At 39.9% G+C, this 20,707-nt stretch overlaps 1 protein-coding gene across 2 annotated transcripts in view; it reads right to left on the bottom strand.

Moving 5' to 3' along the window:
• The window catches only part of FAM234B (family with sequence similarity 234 member B), a 160,542-nt gene that overhangs the window by 127,340 nt on the left and 12,495 nt on the right, over positions 1-20,707 (bottom strand). The window contains exon 2 of one of the 2 annotated variants that reach the window (XM_089687702.1): positions 12,918-13,313. In XM_089687702.1, coding sequence (XP_089543828.1) covers positions 12,918-13,313 — 396 coding nt within the window. Of the gene's footprint in view, positions 1-12,917; positions 13,369-20,707 lie in introns of those variants that run through there. The other variant, XM_089687701.1, reaches the window with a different exon arrangement.

Consider the following 20,707-nt stretch of genomic DNA (forward strand, 5'->3'; position numbering starts at 1 on the left):
CCCTCCGCTCCCGCACCTTCCATATCCCAGGAGACTACAGAAAAGTGACACGCAACACATAATCAGGACAGCAAGTTCCCAAAGATATCATAGAAGAAGACTGCAGTGTGAGACCCAACCTCTGGCAACAGAGCGGGGAAATCCAGAAGAATTACGCTGGATTTGCTGAGCAGGCGAGTATGCTAGCTCAACTTAATCATTATAGAGAGGTAAGGATGGGTCAAAGAAAACCAATGCTGGATTGGTGAAAGAACTCTCACACTAGTCAGTGTTGATGTCAGATCTACCGAACAAAAATTATACAGGGAAGGAAAAGTGACCACACAAAGATGAGATGTGGAGCCAACTGCACCAATAACAGAAAACTGCATGTAAACAGCTTGCCGTGCTAGATAACAACTAGTTTTGTCACCATTTATCGCAAACAGACAACATGAACTTTGCCACACATTTTCAATATCTTGTGGAAAGCTGTTTTTCAGTGGTAGAAGGCAAAAGTGGAAAGAAGAATTTTTCCTTTATTTTATTTTGCAGTTTTACAAAAGGAAACAAGGCTTGTGGACCACAGAGCTTAATACTTCTAAAGACCACCTTTTCAGTTCATTTGGATCATAAAAGCTTAGAAGACACATTACATAAATTGCCCCCTTGTCTTCTGAAATGACCTGAAAGTGAGTAACAACACCAAGTTATGCCATCAAGAGGCCTTGTCCTCTGTATGATGTATTTTAGATTACATTCTCTAGAGAATTGCCATCTACACTGTTCTGTAGATCACATTGTCTGAGCCAATCTTGTATGCTGTCCTGGAAGATGTTTTGGGAAATGATGCAGTGCTATCTGCCACCTGCAGATCTAATATGTAAGGTTTTCACTGTGAGCACCAGCAATTCTTCAGAGTATGTATCAAGTACAGTATACAGTACAGGATACAGTGGCTCTTAGCCGCTTGCCCGCCACCCTATAGTAGAAGTACTGCTACAGAGTGGCACAGCTGCGCAAAATCACGTATATATAAGTGATTTGCATTTCCGGGCAGGGGGCGAGCACCACCCTACCCACTCTGCTATTGGTGGCTAGAGATGTCAATCACTGGGTCCTGGTCGGCAATTCCCCACCAACACTTGGTTATCGCTGGGGAAAGCTGACAGGGGAGACACCTGTATGTAAACAACACAGGTCTCTCTCCTGTCAGCAAGGACATGCTGCTTTGTATCTCTCTGCACATCAGAGTAATACAAAGCAGCATGTCTCCATAGTAAAACACACACAGCACATAATGTGAAACACACACAGCACACACTGAACCCTTTGATCAACCCACATGTTTACCCCTTCCTGCCCAGTGTCATTAGTACAGTGTCAGTGCTTTTTATTAGCACTGATCAATGTATAAGTGTCACTGGGGATCTCTGTGGCAGTTAGTCAGTTCTCACCCAGTGTCAGAATACTCGCCGCAGTCCTGCATTCCCGCTATCAGGCGCTGATCGCCGCCATTACTAGTATAAAAAAAAATAACAACAATTCCAGTATATATACCACCATTTGTAGACGCTATAACTTTCACGTAAACCAAATATTTTACACGTACTGTGTTGGGATTTTTTTTACCAAAGACATGTAGCAGAATACATTTTGGCCTAAATTTTTAAGGAAATTTGTTTTTTTACATTTTTTTATTGGATATGTTTATAGCAAAAAGTCAAAAATATATATATTTTTTCTTTAACATTGTCAGACATTTTTTGTTTACACAAAAAAATAAAAACCGCAGAGGTGATCACATACCACCAAAAGAAAGCTCTATTTGTGGGGAAAAAAGAGCTTACAGAGGGCATCACTGAAAAATACAGTACAGTACATAATGCAGTGGTCTGGAGTAAGTAACAGCACAGTGTATGGTGTGGATCGGACAGGAGTATATAATGTACAGTGCTACTATGGCATGACCAATCAATAGCTCAACATACAGCCATTAACCACTTCCTGCCTGGTACAGAGCTGTGTACCGGCCCCGTTGCCAGTACCATGTGACCTGCTGTGACTAATCACAGCAGGTCACATGACAGTTGTAAACAATGGATGGCTTTCTTTCATGCCATCCATTGTATACAAGTGTGTCTAGCTGTGAATGGTCACAGTGATCACATGCACAGGCTGGGTCAATCACAGCCTATGTCATGTGATTAGCCGTGGCCAATCGCAGCTAATCACAACCAAAAAACCTGAATGAATCGATTTCATTCAGTTAAATGTTTGCTTATAGCAAATCCACAAATATTCTGTCACAAACAGAGTGACATGCAGTGCAAAACAGTCTTAGTGACAATCCCTCTCCTTCAAAAGGTGCTTCTTCCACGCGGTGATAGTGAAAAGGTAAAGCTGTGCACTCACCAGATGCACAGTTTAACTGCGCATTTAAAGATGAACTCTTTTCCAAATCCACCGATTATTTCTTAAAGGTCAGGTCAGGCCAGATATTCCTTCCCCTGTTGTATTGCTGACAATCCACGGTCTCTCCTTTAGGTGGCTCTATAGGTGATAAGTGACTCACCAAGGGCCACAAACAAAGGAGACCAATAGCGTGATACCGTTTCAAAAAGGTTTGGATTTTATTTCCATACAGTATACAGGTAAAGGGAAAAAAACACACTGACCATGAGGTGAATTTAAAAGATGGCCGCCGGGACCTCCATTGTGCCGGCGGCAGAGAGATAGTGACGCTGTAGCTCCTCCCTCTGACGCGTTTCGTGCTAGTCGCACATCATCAAAGGGGAAAGCTTCAGCGTCTGTTTCTGACAGCGTCCATTAAATATCGTAAATGGCGCATGCGCAGTACGGATGCGCCATTTTTCATTAGAGATATGTCCCCGTGTCAGGCGCCATTTTGTCAAAGACCAATCGCATCTCACATGCGCGGGCGCCATATTTGAGTTACAAGTGAGTGTCACTAAATCACCAGGGAAACTAAATATACAGAAGAGGCATCCACAAATACAAAAATTATTTAATGAGGAGCACCCAGGACCGAATAAGTAATAAACCCACTGGTTTAAATTGGGTTTTACAAATACCGCCGCAGACCAACCACTGCGCATGTGCGGGATCCCATTATAAGAATATGAAGATTTATATAGATAATAGCTCCACATAAACGCATACAAACCTCATTAATAGTGAACTTGATGATAATAGTGGCACCCACATTGTTACAAGATAAAATTGATATAAATTAATAAATAAATGAATTCAATACTATCCAAAAAAACGCATGTCAGAATAAGTATCCATTCATAAAACATGTCATGTTATACACAATAAAATACACAAATCTTTAATATAAAATATACTAAATGCCATAAAACATATTTTTAAACCCTTATTCTCAAATTATTGTTTGCCTAAAAATTATATATTCATAAAAATCGCAATGACCAAAACGCATCCAAACACTATTAAAAGTAATATATATATATATATATATGTATTTTTAAATGTTAAAAAGGTATATCAAAAATGGGGACGAGTTATAAACGGCACAAAAAAGTGTAAAGTCTATAAATATTACATCTAAATAAGGAAATAACAGTAAGGATGAAAACGGAGATAGAACTGGAGATAAAAAACAAAATCCAAAATATCAACTATTATCTATGAAACAGTTGATATCTATATCAACGTTCAATCCTCTAGGATACATGGATCCCATCTCAAATATCCACTTTGTCTCAAGCTGAGAGACCGCCTTTTTCTTATTAATACCTCTCCAGTGCTGGTGTACAACGTCTATGGCTGTAAATTTAAGGGATGACGGATCTCTACTATGACAAAGTCTGTAATGTTTCGAAAGAGAATGCTCTTTAAATCCACGTTTAATATTGTACACGTGTTCCCGTAAGCGGTCCCTCAGCCTCCTTGTGGTACGGCCTATATACTGTTTAGAACACGGGCATTGGAGTAAATATACCACGTATCTAGTATTACATGATATAAAACTTTTAATATTGTATTGTTTATTAGTGGAAGTGGAGACAAATTGATCAATTCTCCTCTTTCTATAATTACTACAAGTACAGATAACACATTTGTTACATGGAAAAAAGCCCATTAGACTATTAAAAAACTGAATCTTAGGAGGAGGGTTAACCACATTTGGAGCTATTTTATTCCTTAAAGGAATAGCTCTTCTAAATGTGATTTCCGGTCTACTTGGTAAAATTTTAGTAAGTGTTGGATCTGCCATAAGAATTTTCCAATTATTCTTAATAATCTTTGTAACACTTTTATATTGGGATGAAAAAGTCGTAACAAAAGGACAAATCTTAGCAGGTTTTGGTTCTGTATTATTATTAAGCATCTTATCCCTGTCCATATTAGCAATTGATGTTAAAGTGCGCAAAAGTGAGGGTTCATCATAACCTTTTTCGATGAATCTCTCCTTTAGTATATCAGCTTGAGCAAAATATGTGTCCAAATCTGTGCAATTACGACGGATCCTTAAAAACTGGCCTTTTGGGATATTTGAGAGCCATGCCGGATGGTGGCAGCTGTTGACCGGAATATAACCATTGCGATCCGTTTCCTTAAAAAAGGATTTGGTGGTAATGGTTCCCTCGTAATTCATTAGTGTTAAATCTAAAAAATTAATGCTCACTGTGCTATATTCATACGTCAATGAGATATTTTGGGTATTATTATTCAGAGTAATAAAAAAATTAATAAGTGCCTGTTCGTCCCCTTTCCAAATCAATAAAATATCATCAATATACCTTTTATAAAAATACAGTTCGGGCCAGTCACGAGAATAAATAATGTCTTCCTCCCACCTGGCCATAAACAAATTGGCCAGGCTGGGAGCGAACTTCGCTCCCATTGCGACACCCATGGTCTGTAGATAAAATTTACCGTCAAACCAAAAGTAATTTCTGGTCATTGCGAATTGTAAAAGATCCAAAATAAAAACTTTCTGTGAGGCAGGCATTTCATTATGATCATTCAAATAAAATTCAACTGCTTGTATACCATCATCATGCTTAATATTCGTATATAATGATGCTACATCCGCCGTCACTAAAAATGTGGAAGGCTCTACAGTTAGGTTCTGGATATCCTGAAGAACCTGCTTAGTGTCTCTAAGGTAGGAAGGAGTTTTAATGACTAGAGGCTGTAAAAAATAGTCTATGTACTGTCCTACCTTAGAGCATAAAGAACCTATCCCACTAATGATAGGTCTCCCTGGAGGATGAGTGGGATTTTTATGTATTTTAGGAAGTATATACATAATTGGCAGTCTCGGACTAGTGGGGCATAAAAAATCTTTCTCTTTCTTATTTAAAATATGGTCATCATAGCCTCGTTTGATGAGAGATTTAACCGATTTTTTATATTGTTTTAGAGGATCACTCTGTAGTGGATGATAAGTGTTCTTATCATTCAGTATGTTATATACCTCTCGTATATAATCATTTTTATTCAATATTACTACGCCTCCTCCCTTATCAGCTGGACGTATGACTAAATCCTTTTTCTTCAAAAGGGAATTAATAGCCATCCTTGTATTGTCATACTTATGGTTATCCTTAATTTTAATTGCAGCAAGATCCTTCAACACCATTTCTTTAAAGATATTTACATGGTTTTGAGACTGTGGGGGAGGGTTGTATAATGAAGCATTCCTTAAATTAGAATTGTATGCCCCCTTTGAGTAATTACGCTCTATAGGATTATTCAAAAAATATTTTTTGAGAGATACCTGCCTCACAAACTTTTGCACATCAATATAAGTTTGAAATTTGTTAAGTTTATTCTCAGGTGCAAATTTCAAACCACTATCAAGCAAATTCAGTTCTTGGGGTAATAATGTGATGTTACTCAGATTAAAAAGCCCCTTTCCTTTTACATTTTCCGTTTTTTTGGGTTTGTTGACCCTCTTGCCTCCTCTCTTTCCTCTGGTTGGGTACTTCTTTTGCGTACCCTGCCCTCTTCTAAAAAATGAACCGGTGTATAGTTATCATCCCTCCATCCCGTATGATGGTAATTGGGATCATTTGGGGGAGGTTGTACATAGTTAGTATTTTCATATTGTTGGCCATAGTTAGTATTTTCATATTGTTGGCCATAAGGTCTATAACCAGGGTTCCTCCAATTATTATTGGGTCCCTGTGGTGTCCTATCATTATTTCTTTGTTGGTAATGCTGAACATTGGGTCTGTGGTAATTAGTAGAGTGATTCTGATATGGTCTATTTTGAAAATCACGTGAGTGTTTTGTAGAACCCTTATGTTTTCTGCCTCCATTCCCCTGTTTGGGGTACCATCCATAATCCCTATGCCCAATATTAGCATCAGGCAGAGAATGGAGAGGCATGTATCTATTATTAGTAGGTATGTTATAACCTTGGTTATTATTTGGCCTCTTTGGTGTTCTATGTTGACCCTGTTGTGGAAAAGATTGGTTGGTGTTATATGGTCTGGGAGTTCTTGGAGGAATAGTATTGCTATGTTGTGAAACACTAGACATTTCCTCTTTTTTAATTTGCCATTTGAAAACATGGTTCTCCGAATAATCTTTATGGTCCCTTGCATATTTTTTGCATTTCTTAATTTTTTGTTCTTTATCTAAGTTATCCATAACCGTTTTAAGTTTATTGGATTCAGTCTTATATTCCTCCTTATCTTTGTATGGTAACAATTTTTCTCGTACTTTATTAATCTCTGTATCAAGGTGGGTTAATTTTTTCTTTTTCCTTAAAATTAAAAATTTAAGTAAATCCAACCCAGTAGCATTAAAAAATTGATACCACTCTGAAATGCCATTTATATCGTCAGTTTCCGGGGACACCTCCCATCTGAGTGAGCGTGGGACCATCTGTTCCTTAATATATCTTTCAAGGAAAGAGATGTCCCAAAGTGTCCTGATTTCTGCTGACGTTTTGTAATGTGCACGTGCATCCCAAAATCAAATGTAGAACTCAAAATATTGGCATAGAAACGAAACAAACTTTTTCAGGGTTTTCATACAAAATTTGTTGAGTCTATAATGGTACTGGCAGAATTTCTATGAGAAGAAATTATATTTTATCTTCTCTCCAACTCAAACTATATTTGTCTTAATCTTAAGAGGCCCAAAAAATACAGAGTCCATTTCAGGTTTTAGTTCAAGCAGGATACAATCTCGTTCCCAACTGAGATAGTTTGTTTCTTGCAAACAAAGCTATTTTACAGAGCTCATCTTGTTGAACATAAAGTCTAGGAAAGATTCCTTGATTTTCCTGCGTATATTATCTATTTGACAAGTACAGCATTGAGAAAAAAAGGACAACTCAGTGCAGGAACAATGGGTTTCGGTCCTATCTACTGCACCTGGAGCAAATTAACAATATTTACCAGCCTTCCAGGCTACATAAATGTAAACCGAGGAGACATCTTGCATATAGACCTGGATTCAACAAATTAGCATTCTAGCCATTCAATAACTACCATTGTTCAGCTCTGGGAAGGGTAAACAAACACCTCTCATGAAAAAGAGCTCTGTGAAGTAAATAGATGAATCTTTAAACTATATATATATATATATATATATATATATATATATATATATATATATTTAAAACTATCCACATAACTAAATTCTTTTTCTGGACAAAATCATATATAAAGGATATATTTCGGAATATATGATTTTAAAATTATAACACAATGACGCAAGATATCTATAAAAGATTTTATCCTGACACAAGATCCCATTGTTAGAATACTACCACTGGCTGTTATGTGTAATCCTATTATATTCAGTGTGTTGAAATAATGTATGTGTGATGCCATATCGCTAACTAATCAGTAGTGAAGTACGTGAATTATTAGGTTTATATGGAGATATGGATATACAGTGGATATAAAAGGTCTACACAGCCCTGTTAAAATCTCAGGTTTCTGTGATGTAAAAAAAAATGAGACAAAGATAAATCATTTCAGAACTTTTTCCACCTTTATTGTGACCTACAAACTACAATTCAATTGAAAAATTGAAATCTGTTACAGGGGGAAGTAAACATAAAAAACTAAACTAATGTGGTTGCATAAGTGTGCACACCCTCTTATAACTGGGGATGTAGCTGTGCTCAGATTTAAGCAATCACATTCAAAAGCATGTTAAATAGGAGTCAGTACACACCTGCCATCATTTAAAGTGCCTCTGATTAACCCCAAATGAAATCCAGCTGTTCTAGTAGGTTTTTCCTGGCATTTTCTTAGTTGTATCCTACAGCAAAAGCCATGGTCCGCAGAGAGCTTCCAAAGCATCAGAGGAATCTCATTGTTAAAAGGTATCAGTCAGGAGAAGGGTACAAAATAATAATAATAATAATTTCCTAGGCATTAGATATACCATGGAGCACAGTCATCATCAAGTGAATTGATGAAAAGACGAGAAGAAAACTGGTCTGGGAGCCTGCCAAGAGGCCTACAGCAACATTATTGGAGCTGAAGGAATATCTGGCAAGTACTGGCTGTGTGGTACATGTGACAACAATCTCCCATATTCTTCATGTCTGGGCTATGGGGTAGACTGGCAAGACAGAAGCAATTTCTTACAAAGAAAAACATGAAAGCTTGGCTACATTTTGCAAAAACACATCTGAAGTCTCCCAAAAGCATGTAGGAAAATGTGTTATGGTCTGATGAAACCAAGGTTGAAATTTTTGGCCATAATTCCAAAAGATATGTTTGGCGCAAAAACAACACTGCACATTACTAAAAGAACACCATACCCACAGTGCAGCATGGTGGTGGCAGCACCATGCTTTGGGGATGTTTTTATTCAACTGGAACTGGGGCCTTAGTCAAGGTAGAGGGAATTATGAACAATTCAAAATACCAGTCAATATTGGCACAAAACCTTCAGGCTTCTGCTAGAAAGTTGAACATGAAGAGGAACTTCATCTTTCAGCATGAAAATGACCCAAAGCATACATTGAAACCAACAAAGGAATGGCTTCACCAGATAAAGATTAACGTTTTGGAATGGCTCAGCCAGAGTCCAGACCTGAATCTGATCGAAAATGTGTGGGGTGATCTGAAGAGGGCTGTGCACAGGAGATGCCCTCGCAATCTGACAGATTTGGAGTATTTTTGCAAGGAAGAGTGGGTAAATACTGCCAAGTCAAGATGTGCCATGCTGGTAGACTCACACCCAAAAAAGATTGAGTGCTGTAATAAAATCAAAAGATGCTTCAACTAAGTATTAATTTAAGGGTGTGCACACTTATGCAACCATATTATTTTAGTTTTCTATTTTTACTTATCTCCACCTAAAAGATTTCAGTTTGTTTTTCAATTCAGTTGTACAGTTTATGACTGGCATAGTACCACTGCATTGGCGTAAGGCCATAGTGGTGTCAATATTTAAAAAGGGGTCAAAATCTTTACCAAGTAAATATAGACCTGTTAGTTTAACTTCTATAGTTGGGAAAGTACTGGAGAGTTTCATAAAAGACCACATAAATGACTTCTTGCTGGAAAAAAATATTTTAGGCAACAGACAGCATGGATTCATGAAAGACAGAAGTTGTCAAACAAATCTGATTTCTTTTTATGAGGAGGTGAGCAAAACCTTGGACAGAGGGGTGGCGGTGGACGTGGTATACTTGGATTTTGCAAAAGCGTTTGACACAGTTCCCCACACACGGCTAATGTGTAAGGTAAAGTCTACGGGCTTGGAAAAATCTGTATGTAAATGGATAGAAAACTGGCTAAAAGATCATATTCAAAGAGTAGTGGTTAATGGTTCAATCCCCGGCATGGTCTAGGGTTGTCAGTGGTGTACCCCAAGGTTCAGTGTTGGGACCCTTACTTTTTAATAAATTTATAAACAATATAGGGTCTGGGATTAAAAATCCCATTTCAGTCTTTGCAGATGACACCAAGCTGTGCAGTGGAATAACGTCCGTACAGGATGTCTCCAACTTACAAGCCGACCTCAATGCACTGTTTAATTGGGCAACTATGTGGCAAATGAGGTTTCATGTTGATCAATGCAAGGTTATGCACTTGGGGGCTAAGAATATGCATGCATCATACATACTAGGGGGGGTAAAACTGGGGGAATCAATGGTGGAGAAGGATCTGGGGGTTCTGGTAGATCACAAGCTTAATAATGGCATGCAATGCCAAGCTGCAGTTTCTAAAGCGAGCAAAATCCTCTCTTGTATTAAAAGAGGTATAGACTCCACAGAGAGAGATATCATATTACCCCTGTACAAAATATTAATAATACCTCATCTGGAATATGCAGTTCAGTTTTGGGCACCAATTCTCAAAAAGAACATTAGGGAACTGGAGAAAGTACAGAGAAGGGCAACAAAACTGATAAGAGGCATGGAGGAGATCAGCTATGAGGAAAGATTAGAGGAACTGAATTTATTCTCTCTTGAGAAGAGGAGATTAAGGGGAGATATGATCAACATGTAGAAATACAACTGTGGTTCATATAGTGAACTCGGTGTAGAGCTATTCACCCTGAGGTCATCACAGAGGACAAGGGGGCACTCTTTACGTCTGAAGGAAAATAAATTCAATCTCCAACACAGAAAAGTTGCCTCACAGTGAGAGCTGTGAAAATGTGGAATAGACTCCCTCAAGAGTTGGTTCTGGCCAGCTCAGTGGATTGCTTTAAAAAAGGCCTGGATTCTTTCTTAGATACACAGAATATAACTGGATACTAACATTTATAGGTAAAGGTGATCCAGGGAAAATCCAATTGTCTCTCGGGGGATCAGGAAGGATTTTTTCCCCTGCAGGAGCAAATTGGATCATGCTTTGCTGGGTTTTATTGCCTTCCTCTGGATCAACTGTGGGTATAGGATTATAACTTTTTTTTTTTTTAACCCCTTCCCACCAGCGCCTCCTGGCCCTTTAAGAGTTTCAGAAGCCGGGAGGCGGGATGGGTGGGGTTTAGGGATCATGTGACCGCCGTGACACAACGTCACGGTGGTCACATGATCGGGAAAGGTCCCAATCGAAAAAAAGCAGGCCGGGACCTTTCCGTGAGTACTGGACATGTGTGCTGGGAGCGCGCAGGGTGCGCGCTCTCAGCACATATGTTTTTTTAATTGCACGCAAATGTGCAGCGGCTCGGCGTCTAGGCCCAGACGCTGGGAGGCCGCACATATGTGTGCGGCCAGCGTGAAGGGGTTAAATGGTTGAACTGGATGGACTTTTGTCTTTTTTCAGCTAGACTAACTATGTAACTATGTAAGTTTATAGGTCACATTAAAGGTGGAAACATTTCTGAAATTATTTACCTTTGTCTCATATTTTTTACATCACAGAAACCTGACATTTTAACAGGGGTGTGTAGACTTGTTATATCCGCTGTATGTATATTTATATATAGTGTATCTTTCTGTCCTAAATGTGCATAAAGACTAGTTTTAATCAGTATATATAAAACTACAATTCTTTTCAGTTAGGATTTTACATAATTTACCCTAAAAGACATTTATACAGTTGTTGCAAAGTCCAATTTGTTATAGGGAATATTATTCTTTCCCTATAACAAATGAGTTACTTCAATTTCAAGGAAACTTAAAATAGTCAGGACTTATCTTAGAGTGGCACTCAGTGCCAAAATGGTGGTAAAAATAAAACAATGGGTGGAGTCTGAAACAAAGTCACCAATCAAAAGGTAACACCTACCAGGCTACCTCCCAGGCCGGTATATTCAAATTTTATGAATGTATTGTGTGCCAATAGATAAAAAGGAAAGTCAGGTAGACAGAGAGATCCGAATGCCCATCCTTCTGATCAGATCACCTTCACGGAGGTCATACAGAGATCAGAGCCATCTGATCACAACATTCCATCTGACCATCCATCTTACTGCATATCTGGCACACAATTCCAGCCTGTCCAGATGCCATTTTACGACAGCTCAACTCCACCCATCAATAGGCAGCCATCTTTTGATTTACCTGAGAAATGGAGGGTAACTATAATCTCTATTTTGGTAATTCTGCTTGACCAAATTAATAAGATTTTTCTCATTTTGTGGTAACCTAATTGTCTCCGTACGATAAATTAACCACCCACCTTTATATCGCTTAGGTTTAGTAGTAATATTACTCTTATTTTGTTCTTGGGCCATACTGGCATATGGTTTTTCGTATTTTGATGTTTATTCCTTCTGCAAGGGAATAACCAATGAAATTCTGTAAAACACAGACTATTGTCTGATAGCTAGATATTAATGGTTATTTTGTCTATGGGAAGAAATTAATTATTGATTTTATTCATCCTATATATATCTATACATAAACTATTGCTACGGAAACATTTTGTAAAGTTTATGCACATTATCTTGGTGTCTATGTGCATCATAATCAAGCTATTACATTATGTGTTTGTATGTGACTTATTGTAAACAAATAATTTATTTCATAATCTATAGTCCATATTTCCACTGATCGAATTTGTGTTTGTTAAAAAGGATTTAGCTTGGCTCTAAATTTCTCAGAATTATTAAGTCAGTTAAATAATTTTATAATTTTATTGTTATATTTGCCAGCACCTTTAGCTGACTGAATTGTCCAGGCATTACCTGGCAGAGCATATTTTTGAAGGCACTGTTGGATGAATTATTAATAATTCATAATTCATCAAAAGCACAACAGTACTATCAAATGTTCTGAGTATTTTTCTGAATTTCCATACAACCCAAATTCCACTGGCATCTGGCCAGCTTTAGTACCGATAATCCACTAAATTCTTTTTTTATTGCATCTTTAGAGACAACCCTAAATGTTAACCTTTAAAATGTATGGAACTTGAACAGTCTATAGACCAAAAAAGCTAGATAATAGAAAGAAATTTAGAGCATACAATTCTGCACATAATATTTTTTTTTCCTTAAAGTTTGCTTACCAGGCTCATAACCCACGTTAAGATACCAAGCATGCTGTTGACTACTCAGTGGACAAGGAATTAGGAAAGCACAAACAAGAACCATTATCATAGAGATGACCACTGTCAGAAGGAAGACCGTAGTCCGCACATAAGACACCAATGAAGATGTTGCCTTAAGCTGTGGTTCCAGTCCACCTGCAGCAGAAAACCCCTCTTGTTTATTATCTACTTGTCGCTGCTGAACTCGCTTTGAAATTCCTTCAACATCAGAATCAGGTTCATTTGTTGTATCTTGGGTGCCCTTTCCATTCTGAAGTCCGTTATGTTGGATGTTAATGACAAGGTCGTCCTCGCTCTCATCACTGTCAGCCTGTGTGAGAGGGTCATACTCCCGGAGGTCATGGGACTTTTTTCCTATAGGAAGAAAAAGAATCTGTTGTAACAAACTATACATCAACAAAGGCAAAATTTATTTTACAGGATCATTTAACACATCAAGTCACCTATATCCCTACTGTTTACGGGGTCTGCATGACTCAATCAAGCAAATAAGGAAAAACTAAAAACTTAAAGTGGTTGTAAAATCTAACCATTCTTAAAAACATCCCCCCCCCCTCCTCCTACTCATCCTGCATAACCTGTATAAAAAAAATGTATACTTACCTTTTTTTAATTTAGTCTTGTCACCTGATTCTGCAGCTCTGGCTTCCCAGTGTAACAGAGCATTCAACAAAGGTTGTGAACTCCCAAAGCCGTGACATCACCCATAGACTCCCATGGAATTGTCAGTGTTGGAGATGCCTCCTCTCCCCTGAGCAACCACTCACTAACACAGGGGAGCCATAGCTGCTCAATGACGAAACCAGACCACATAAAAAATATGTAAGTACACATCTTTTTTTTACACGGGGTATGCAGGATAGGTAGGAGGGAAAGTTATAGCCTTTTCTTCCATTTTCAGCACATTTTAACGCAAACATTTTAACCACATATGCTGTTACAGATGTTTCTTATATTTCCTGTTTTCAAAGTTGGACAACAAACACACCACACAGACACATTCCACTGTGATGCTCAGGTGCCACTTTAGTGAGCAACTGACCACCGGAAATCCATATGGTATCTACAGGATGTACATTATGCAGGGAAAGAAAACATGAACTGAGAATAGGGGAAAGCGCTATTTTTATTATTAACAATAATAATGTTATCCTCTTTTACTTAACCACTTCCCACCTGGCCACTGCACATTAATTCGCCAGGTGGGAGTTTCGCCGTTCTGAGTGAACATTCCTGAACGGCCCCTCAGATGGATGCGCAGATGTGCACTCTCGGTGTGCTTGTGTCCCCTGATTAGCCCTTAGGATCATATGATGGCTGTGTCCAATCACAGCCGTCATGTGATGTCAACACAGCCGACATTCAGTTGATCGGCTTTGCCTCTCCACTCAGAGCTCGCTAGTGAGGAGAAGCAGAGCCAATCTGTGAAAAACAGTGAGTTACCAAACACACACACACATCACCCCATAGTGTCCCCCACACAGCTGTCAGTGCACCAGTGATCCACATCTGTCACACAGTACCAGTGGTCCACATCTGTCACAGCGTAAATTCCACATCTGTACCAGTGATCCACATTTGTCACGGTGTACCAGTGATCCACATCTGTACCAGTGATCCACATCTCTACCAGCGATCCACATCTGTCACGGTGTACCATTGTAAAATTCCACAACTGTAGCAGTTATCCACATCTGTACAAGTGTACCAGTATAAATTCCACTTCTGTACCAGTGATTTACATATGTCGGGGTGTGCCAGTAGTCATCCATATCTGTACCAGTGATCCACATCTGTCACATTGTACCAGTGTAAAATTAACATCTGTACCAGTGATCAATATCTGTTACAGTGCACCAGTGTTAAATCCACATCTGTACCAGTGATTAGTATCTGTCACAGAGTACCAGTCTCAAATCCACATCAGTACCAGTGATCAATATCTGTCACAGAGTATCAGTGTCAAATCCACATCTGTACCAGTGAACATCAAAATGTCTAAAAAACTATACACCAGTGAGACTCAGATTCTGAGTATGAGCCAGTAGAAAGAAGTGGGTCAGCAACGGATTCTGAGGAGGAGAGAGTCCAAACAAGGATGTTCAGGAGATCTGAGGAGGAGAAGGCATCTACCAGTAGTGCAGTGACGGGTACAAGCAGCGCAGCACTCCCAGAAGATAGGCAGGCATCGACCAGTAGAGCTACAAATCCTGGTGATGAGTACGAGCAGAGCCACATTCCCAGATGATAGGCCAGGCACTAGTAGCAGAGTTTCCTGTCCACAATGAGGTAGGGCCCATACTACCCTCCCAGATGTACTTCTATATCTCACGTGGCTGCCTGGTAATCCGGCAGAACCTACTGTTCCCTCTTTTACAGCACAGCCAGGCCCTCAGATACAAGCAAAAAATGATACCCCAATCTGCTTTTTTTATTTATTTTTTACTAATGATCTGCTAAATTACATTGTGGAGCAGTGTAACCTGTATGCCAGCCAATATATAGCTAGGAATCCCAATTCGTCATATGCCCGCCCATTTGTGTGGAAACCCCTCACCATTTGAGGAATTTTACATTTTTCTTCTACTTACTCTGAACATGGGACTGACAAAAAAAAAAAAAATGAAGTCCATGCCTACTGGCCTACCCAAGCTATACATCATATGCCAGCCTATACATCTTGTACGCCCAGAACACACTATGAGATGATAATAAGGTTTTTGCATTTCAATAATAGTCAACTTTTTTTGCTGTACCTTCAAGGGAATGTTTACCACCGACAAAATTATTTGTGTGGATGAATCCCTAGTCTACTTTACTGAAAAGCTTGGCATCAAACAGTACATCCCCAGTAAACAGGCCAAATATGGAGTAAAATTCTACAAGGCATGTGACAGGGCCACGGGATATACCTACAACGTCAAGATTTATGAGGGAAAGGACAGCCAGCTAGACCCCTCTGGATGCCCTACCTATATGGGGACAAGGGGCAAAATTGTTTGGCAGCTTATAGAACCGCTGTTCAAGAAGGGTTACCATTTGTATGTAAATAATTTCTACATAAGTCTCCTATTATTCTGCCATCTCTATTTGAAGAAAACTGTGGCCTGAGGAACAGCATGGGCCAACCACAAGGGCTTCCCAAAACGATTGGTCACTACAAATTTAAAACGGGGTGAAACAGCCAGTTTGCGGAATGGTCACATAAGGTCCCGTCCAGAAACCAAGATGCATACATGACTATAACCAGTTCACAGGGGGGGGTTATATATGAATGACCAGATGTCATAGCTGTACTTAGCCACCAGGAGATATAATGACCAAATTTCGAGTGATAAATCATTCAATGGACATAATTAAATCACTTTTTCAGTCATTTTTTGTTTCTAGGTTACATATGCGCAATACCAACAGTTCGATTTTTAAAGGGCATGAAACACATTAAAGTATATACATACTGAAGTCTTGTTTTGTTTTTTAAAATACCAAACATGTTATAATTACCTGCTCTGTGCAGTGGTTTTGCATACTGCCTGGATCCTCCTCTTCTCGGCGCTCCTGGCCCCTTGCTATGGGGGCACTCGAGCAGATGGGTTCCCAAGCCGCGGCTCTCTGTGTCTATGCACACACAAAGCCGTGGCTTGGCCCTGCCCCCTCCCTCTTCTGATTGGGTCGCTGGCTGTGATTGATTGCCAATGGCTCCCGCTACTGCCTCAGCCAATCAGGAGTGAGTCCCTGGAAAACCGATGCTCTCATGGACACTATTAGATCAGGATGGGGCTCAGATAAGTGTTGGGAGGGCTGGGGGTTGCTACACACAGAAGGTTTTTTACCTTCATGCACTCATGCACGAAGGTAAAAAAACCTTGAGCTTTTAGAACCACATTGATCTTTCAATTTAATCGACTGTTCGGCAGATGATTTCCAAACTTTTCCTTTGATGTTTTTGCTCAAAAACGTCACTACTGATTTTCGATTTGTGCTCATTAACTGGCCGAAAAACTAACAAACTGTCTAAATGACAGACTTTCAAACAATCTTTCATCTAATGTATTGGCATCATAAGACCAAGCAATCTTGGAAGAAACAGTGACTGGTTATGTTGGATCACAATCACATTCTCACATGACCATAAGGTACTTTGTGAAGTGTGGGGCCCCACTGCTTACCTACTTCTACAGTTAATATACACAGGCAAGTCTCTCTAAAAATCATTACAAAGAGAGATATTTTAGTAGCTGGATCATACACACACATTAAGCCAAGGCTCACACTAGTGCTGCTTCATAATCACATGTTTTTCAATACATTTTTGTGGTGTGTTCTTATACACGTGTTTGAAATGTGTTTCATGCTTCATGCACTTTTCTGTAAAAGAAGACTGGATTTTATACACAAAACAAAAACATACTAAAATGTGTATACATGCTTTTAAATGCGCTTTCCATGCGTTGCCATTTAAGTCTAAGCGGCCAAAAACGCACTAAGCTGCATCAAAAGAAGCAGTTGCGCCTTTTTAAAAATTGCACTGCACCATGTCACACTGATGTGAACATCCGTCATGGAGACAAATATGATTTCCATTGTCATGCATGACAGCACAACGGCAGACGGAGGATAAATCGCACTAATGTGAACAAGGCCTAAAGCATGCTGAGGTTCATGATCTGCTCTAGAGAACAGACATCTTGACAAGAAGGAGTAATAAGTATAATGAGGTTATCATGGGCTAGTAGATAAATGCTCTCTGCCAGTGTTTCATCTAAAGTATGTGGTCACAAAACAATATAGCCATGTACTGTATGTTTGCCAAGAAGTAGAAATTGCTTTAAATAATGGCCCTGGACATATTCAGGCATTAAGGAAAACTTTTGTTTATAAATCAGTTATACTGTATCTCCAATCACTGGCCTTGTCTCTCTCTTAGGGATAGGCTACTTATTTATTTGTATGGTATAATTTTTATGGGTTGGGTAGTCAAAGCCAAATTCCAGGAAGGGTAAACCCCCCTTTCCATTCTGGCTGCAGTCAAATGCTCTTTTTGTTCTATGGGACAGGAAAAAAGCACTTTATCCAATCCTATGCACCCCTGGCACGTGGTGCTCTACTATGAACAAAGGGGGTCGCTAGCTTGGCACTATTCAGAGAACACTTTCATTTTCTCAATTAATGTAAAGGTGACAAGACTTGAGAAGGTGGAGAGGCAGGGCGGTAACATCACAATTTCTGCCTCATCCAATCAGAGAATGCACTGCATCCATTCAACAAATGCAAAAATGTATCTCTGAATAACAACTGTGGCACAGTGATTTCCAGCTTACACAGGGATCGGTCAGGTATGGCACATGCATATGTGCATTGGCTGAACCTGGATCAATGTAATAACTGATTACACAGTATTGTAATATTACTTAGACATCATTCGCCAAATACCTGTTTGGCCAGGCTATCTTAGCCAGTAATCCACAACAGCATACAGGCACAACTCTCAAGGGCTGGCCATAGCTGATTCAATTTTTCTCCCATTTTTTCTCTTATCAATCAGCGGGGCTGATTGAAAAAAGCAAACAGATTCCTTCGTCCACACATGTAAGGTGGCTGGAGGAATCCTCCCTGCTGTGCCATTGCATTCTGATTGGGTGCAACCTGCTAACTGACAAAAGTTTTCCAGTGGTCCGGTCTGTCAGAAATCGATTGTTAGGCCAACATCTCTCTAGCAGGAACAGCCGTAAATGGATCGAAATTCATTCGGTCCCTGCTGAACTGGCCAAATTTCGATCTATCTATGGCAGGGGTGTCAAAGTCATTGCGGGCCGTATCAGCATTATGGTTGTCCTCAAAGGGCCGCCTGTATCTGTAAGACCAGATGCTCAGAGCACCGCCACATTACATCAGATGTCAAGAATCCCACAACCTCCCTAACATCACCGTGCACCCCCTTTGGGGGCAGAGCTGGAAAACGGTAAGTGCAGAATCTGGAGGAGGACTAGATGAGGAGCGCAGTCAGTTACCAGAGTCTGCTGAATGCTGAGACAAGAAGAGGCAGAGATAAGGGGGTGCTGCAGGTGCACACAGAGGTGCAGGATTTGGCAGAGGTGTTCTATTCTTCTCTCTGCTGCCGACTGCTCAGACAAGGTGGGGGAGGAGACAAAGGAGTACCTGCAGGACAGGTGCAAGGACCACATGAAATGGCCTGGATGGTCGGATTCGGCATGCAGGCCTTGTGTTTGACACCTGTGATCTATGGGCAGCTTAACTGCTGGAAAAATTCTGGATAAAAAAATGTTAATATCAGAGTTTTTTTTCAGAAATTTTTTGTTTTTGTGCCGCATTTAGCAGGTTGGTAAGGAGTGGGCCAGCAAGTGACCACCTGCGTCCTTAACAACCGATAACCCATCCAGGTGTCAGTGGGTTACTCACTGACAGCTAAATGTAAACTAAAGAATTGTTGACAAAATTAAAAAAAAAAAAAGTGTGCCTCCCCCCCAATTCATACCAGACCCTTCTCCAAGTATTCAGCCCAGCAGGCCAGGAAATGGGGGTGGGACAAGCGAGTTCCCTCCCCCTCCTGAACCATGCCAGGCCACATGCCTTCAACATGTTGATGGGGACAAAGACCTCTTCCCCCAACCCTGGGGGGTGGCTATGGGGGTGTACAGGTGGGAGGCTTTAACAGAATCTGGAAGCCCCCTTTAACCAGGGGGCTCCCAGATCCTGCCCCCCCCCCCCCATGTGAATGAGTATAGGGTTCATTGTACCTCTACTCATTCATCATCGGCAACGTTCATTGTGATTGATGCTAGATTTACTTTGGGAAACATTATTAAAAAAAAAAACAAAATAAACACAGGACTTGTCAAAAACTGCTGTTGTGTTTTTACTAACTTTCTTTTTTTTGGCAAATAAGTAGGGGTACAATGTACCCCATAATCACATAGGGGGGCAGGATCCAGGGTCCCCCTTGTGAGTATGCATATGCCATACCTGGGCAATCCCAATGGAAGTGGAGAATCACTCTTGTAACCGCTGCTGCTACAGTGATCCCCACTGTCTTTTGAGTCCTGCTCTGCTGCATAAAAAATTGCAAGGGGTAACATGCTTGACACAATCACTATTCAGAGAACAACTTGTATTTTCTCAGTGAATACTAGGTGGAGATCATGACACCCCACCTCTCCACCTCATGCAATCAGAGATAGCCTTGTATTTAGTTAAAACATCCTTCTGAATGGAGTCTGTGCTGCAGCCACTGAGCACAGATCACTGTAGTAGCGCCAGTTGCTACACTGATTCTCTGCTGCCGCAGAGATTAGCCAAGTATGGCATATGCATATTTGAACTGATCCAAGCTGCACCAATGTAACAATGCAAGAAAAAAAAACACAACAAACCTGGAATTCAGCTTTAATATTTTGCTGTGTTGATATTGTAATTCCCTTGCACAATATCTCTTGTGCATGGGAAAACTAACAAAACAACATAAATAACAAGCTAGTACACAATAGACTGGTGCTTCTGTAGAAGTGTAAAAAACAACCTTCCCCATCAACATGGACAGTTTAAAATTAAGAAGACTGGCAGTTCATCCCTTATCAGTTTTTTAATATGTCGTGTTTCTTAGTAATGATAGCGTTCTAAGGACCTTCTGTCTCATACAATACAGATGTCATATACTGTATATTTGTTTAGGGCATTATAATATATACATCCAGATGCGTTTGGCTCACCTAATGCTTTTGGAAACACGC

The sequence above is a fragment of the Staurois parvus genome, unplaced genomic scaffold (assembly GCF_062004578.1).
Source record: "Staurois parvus isolate SC_StPar_1 unplaced genomic scaffold, SC_StPar_1.0 ptg000436l, whole genome shotgun sequence".
Classification (NCBI taxonomy): Eukaryota; Metazoa; Chordata; class Amphibia; order Anura; family Ranidae; genus Staurois; species Staurois parvus.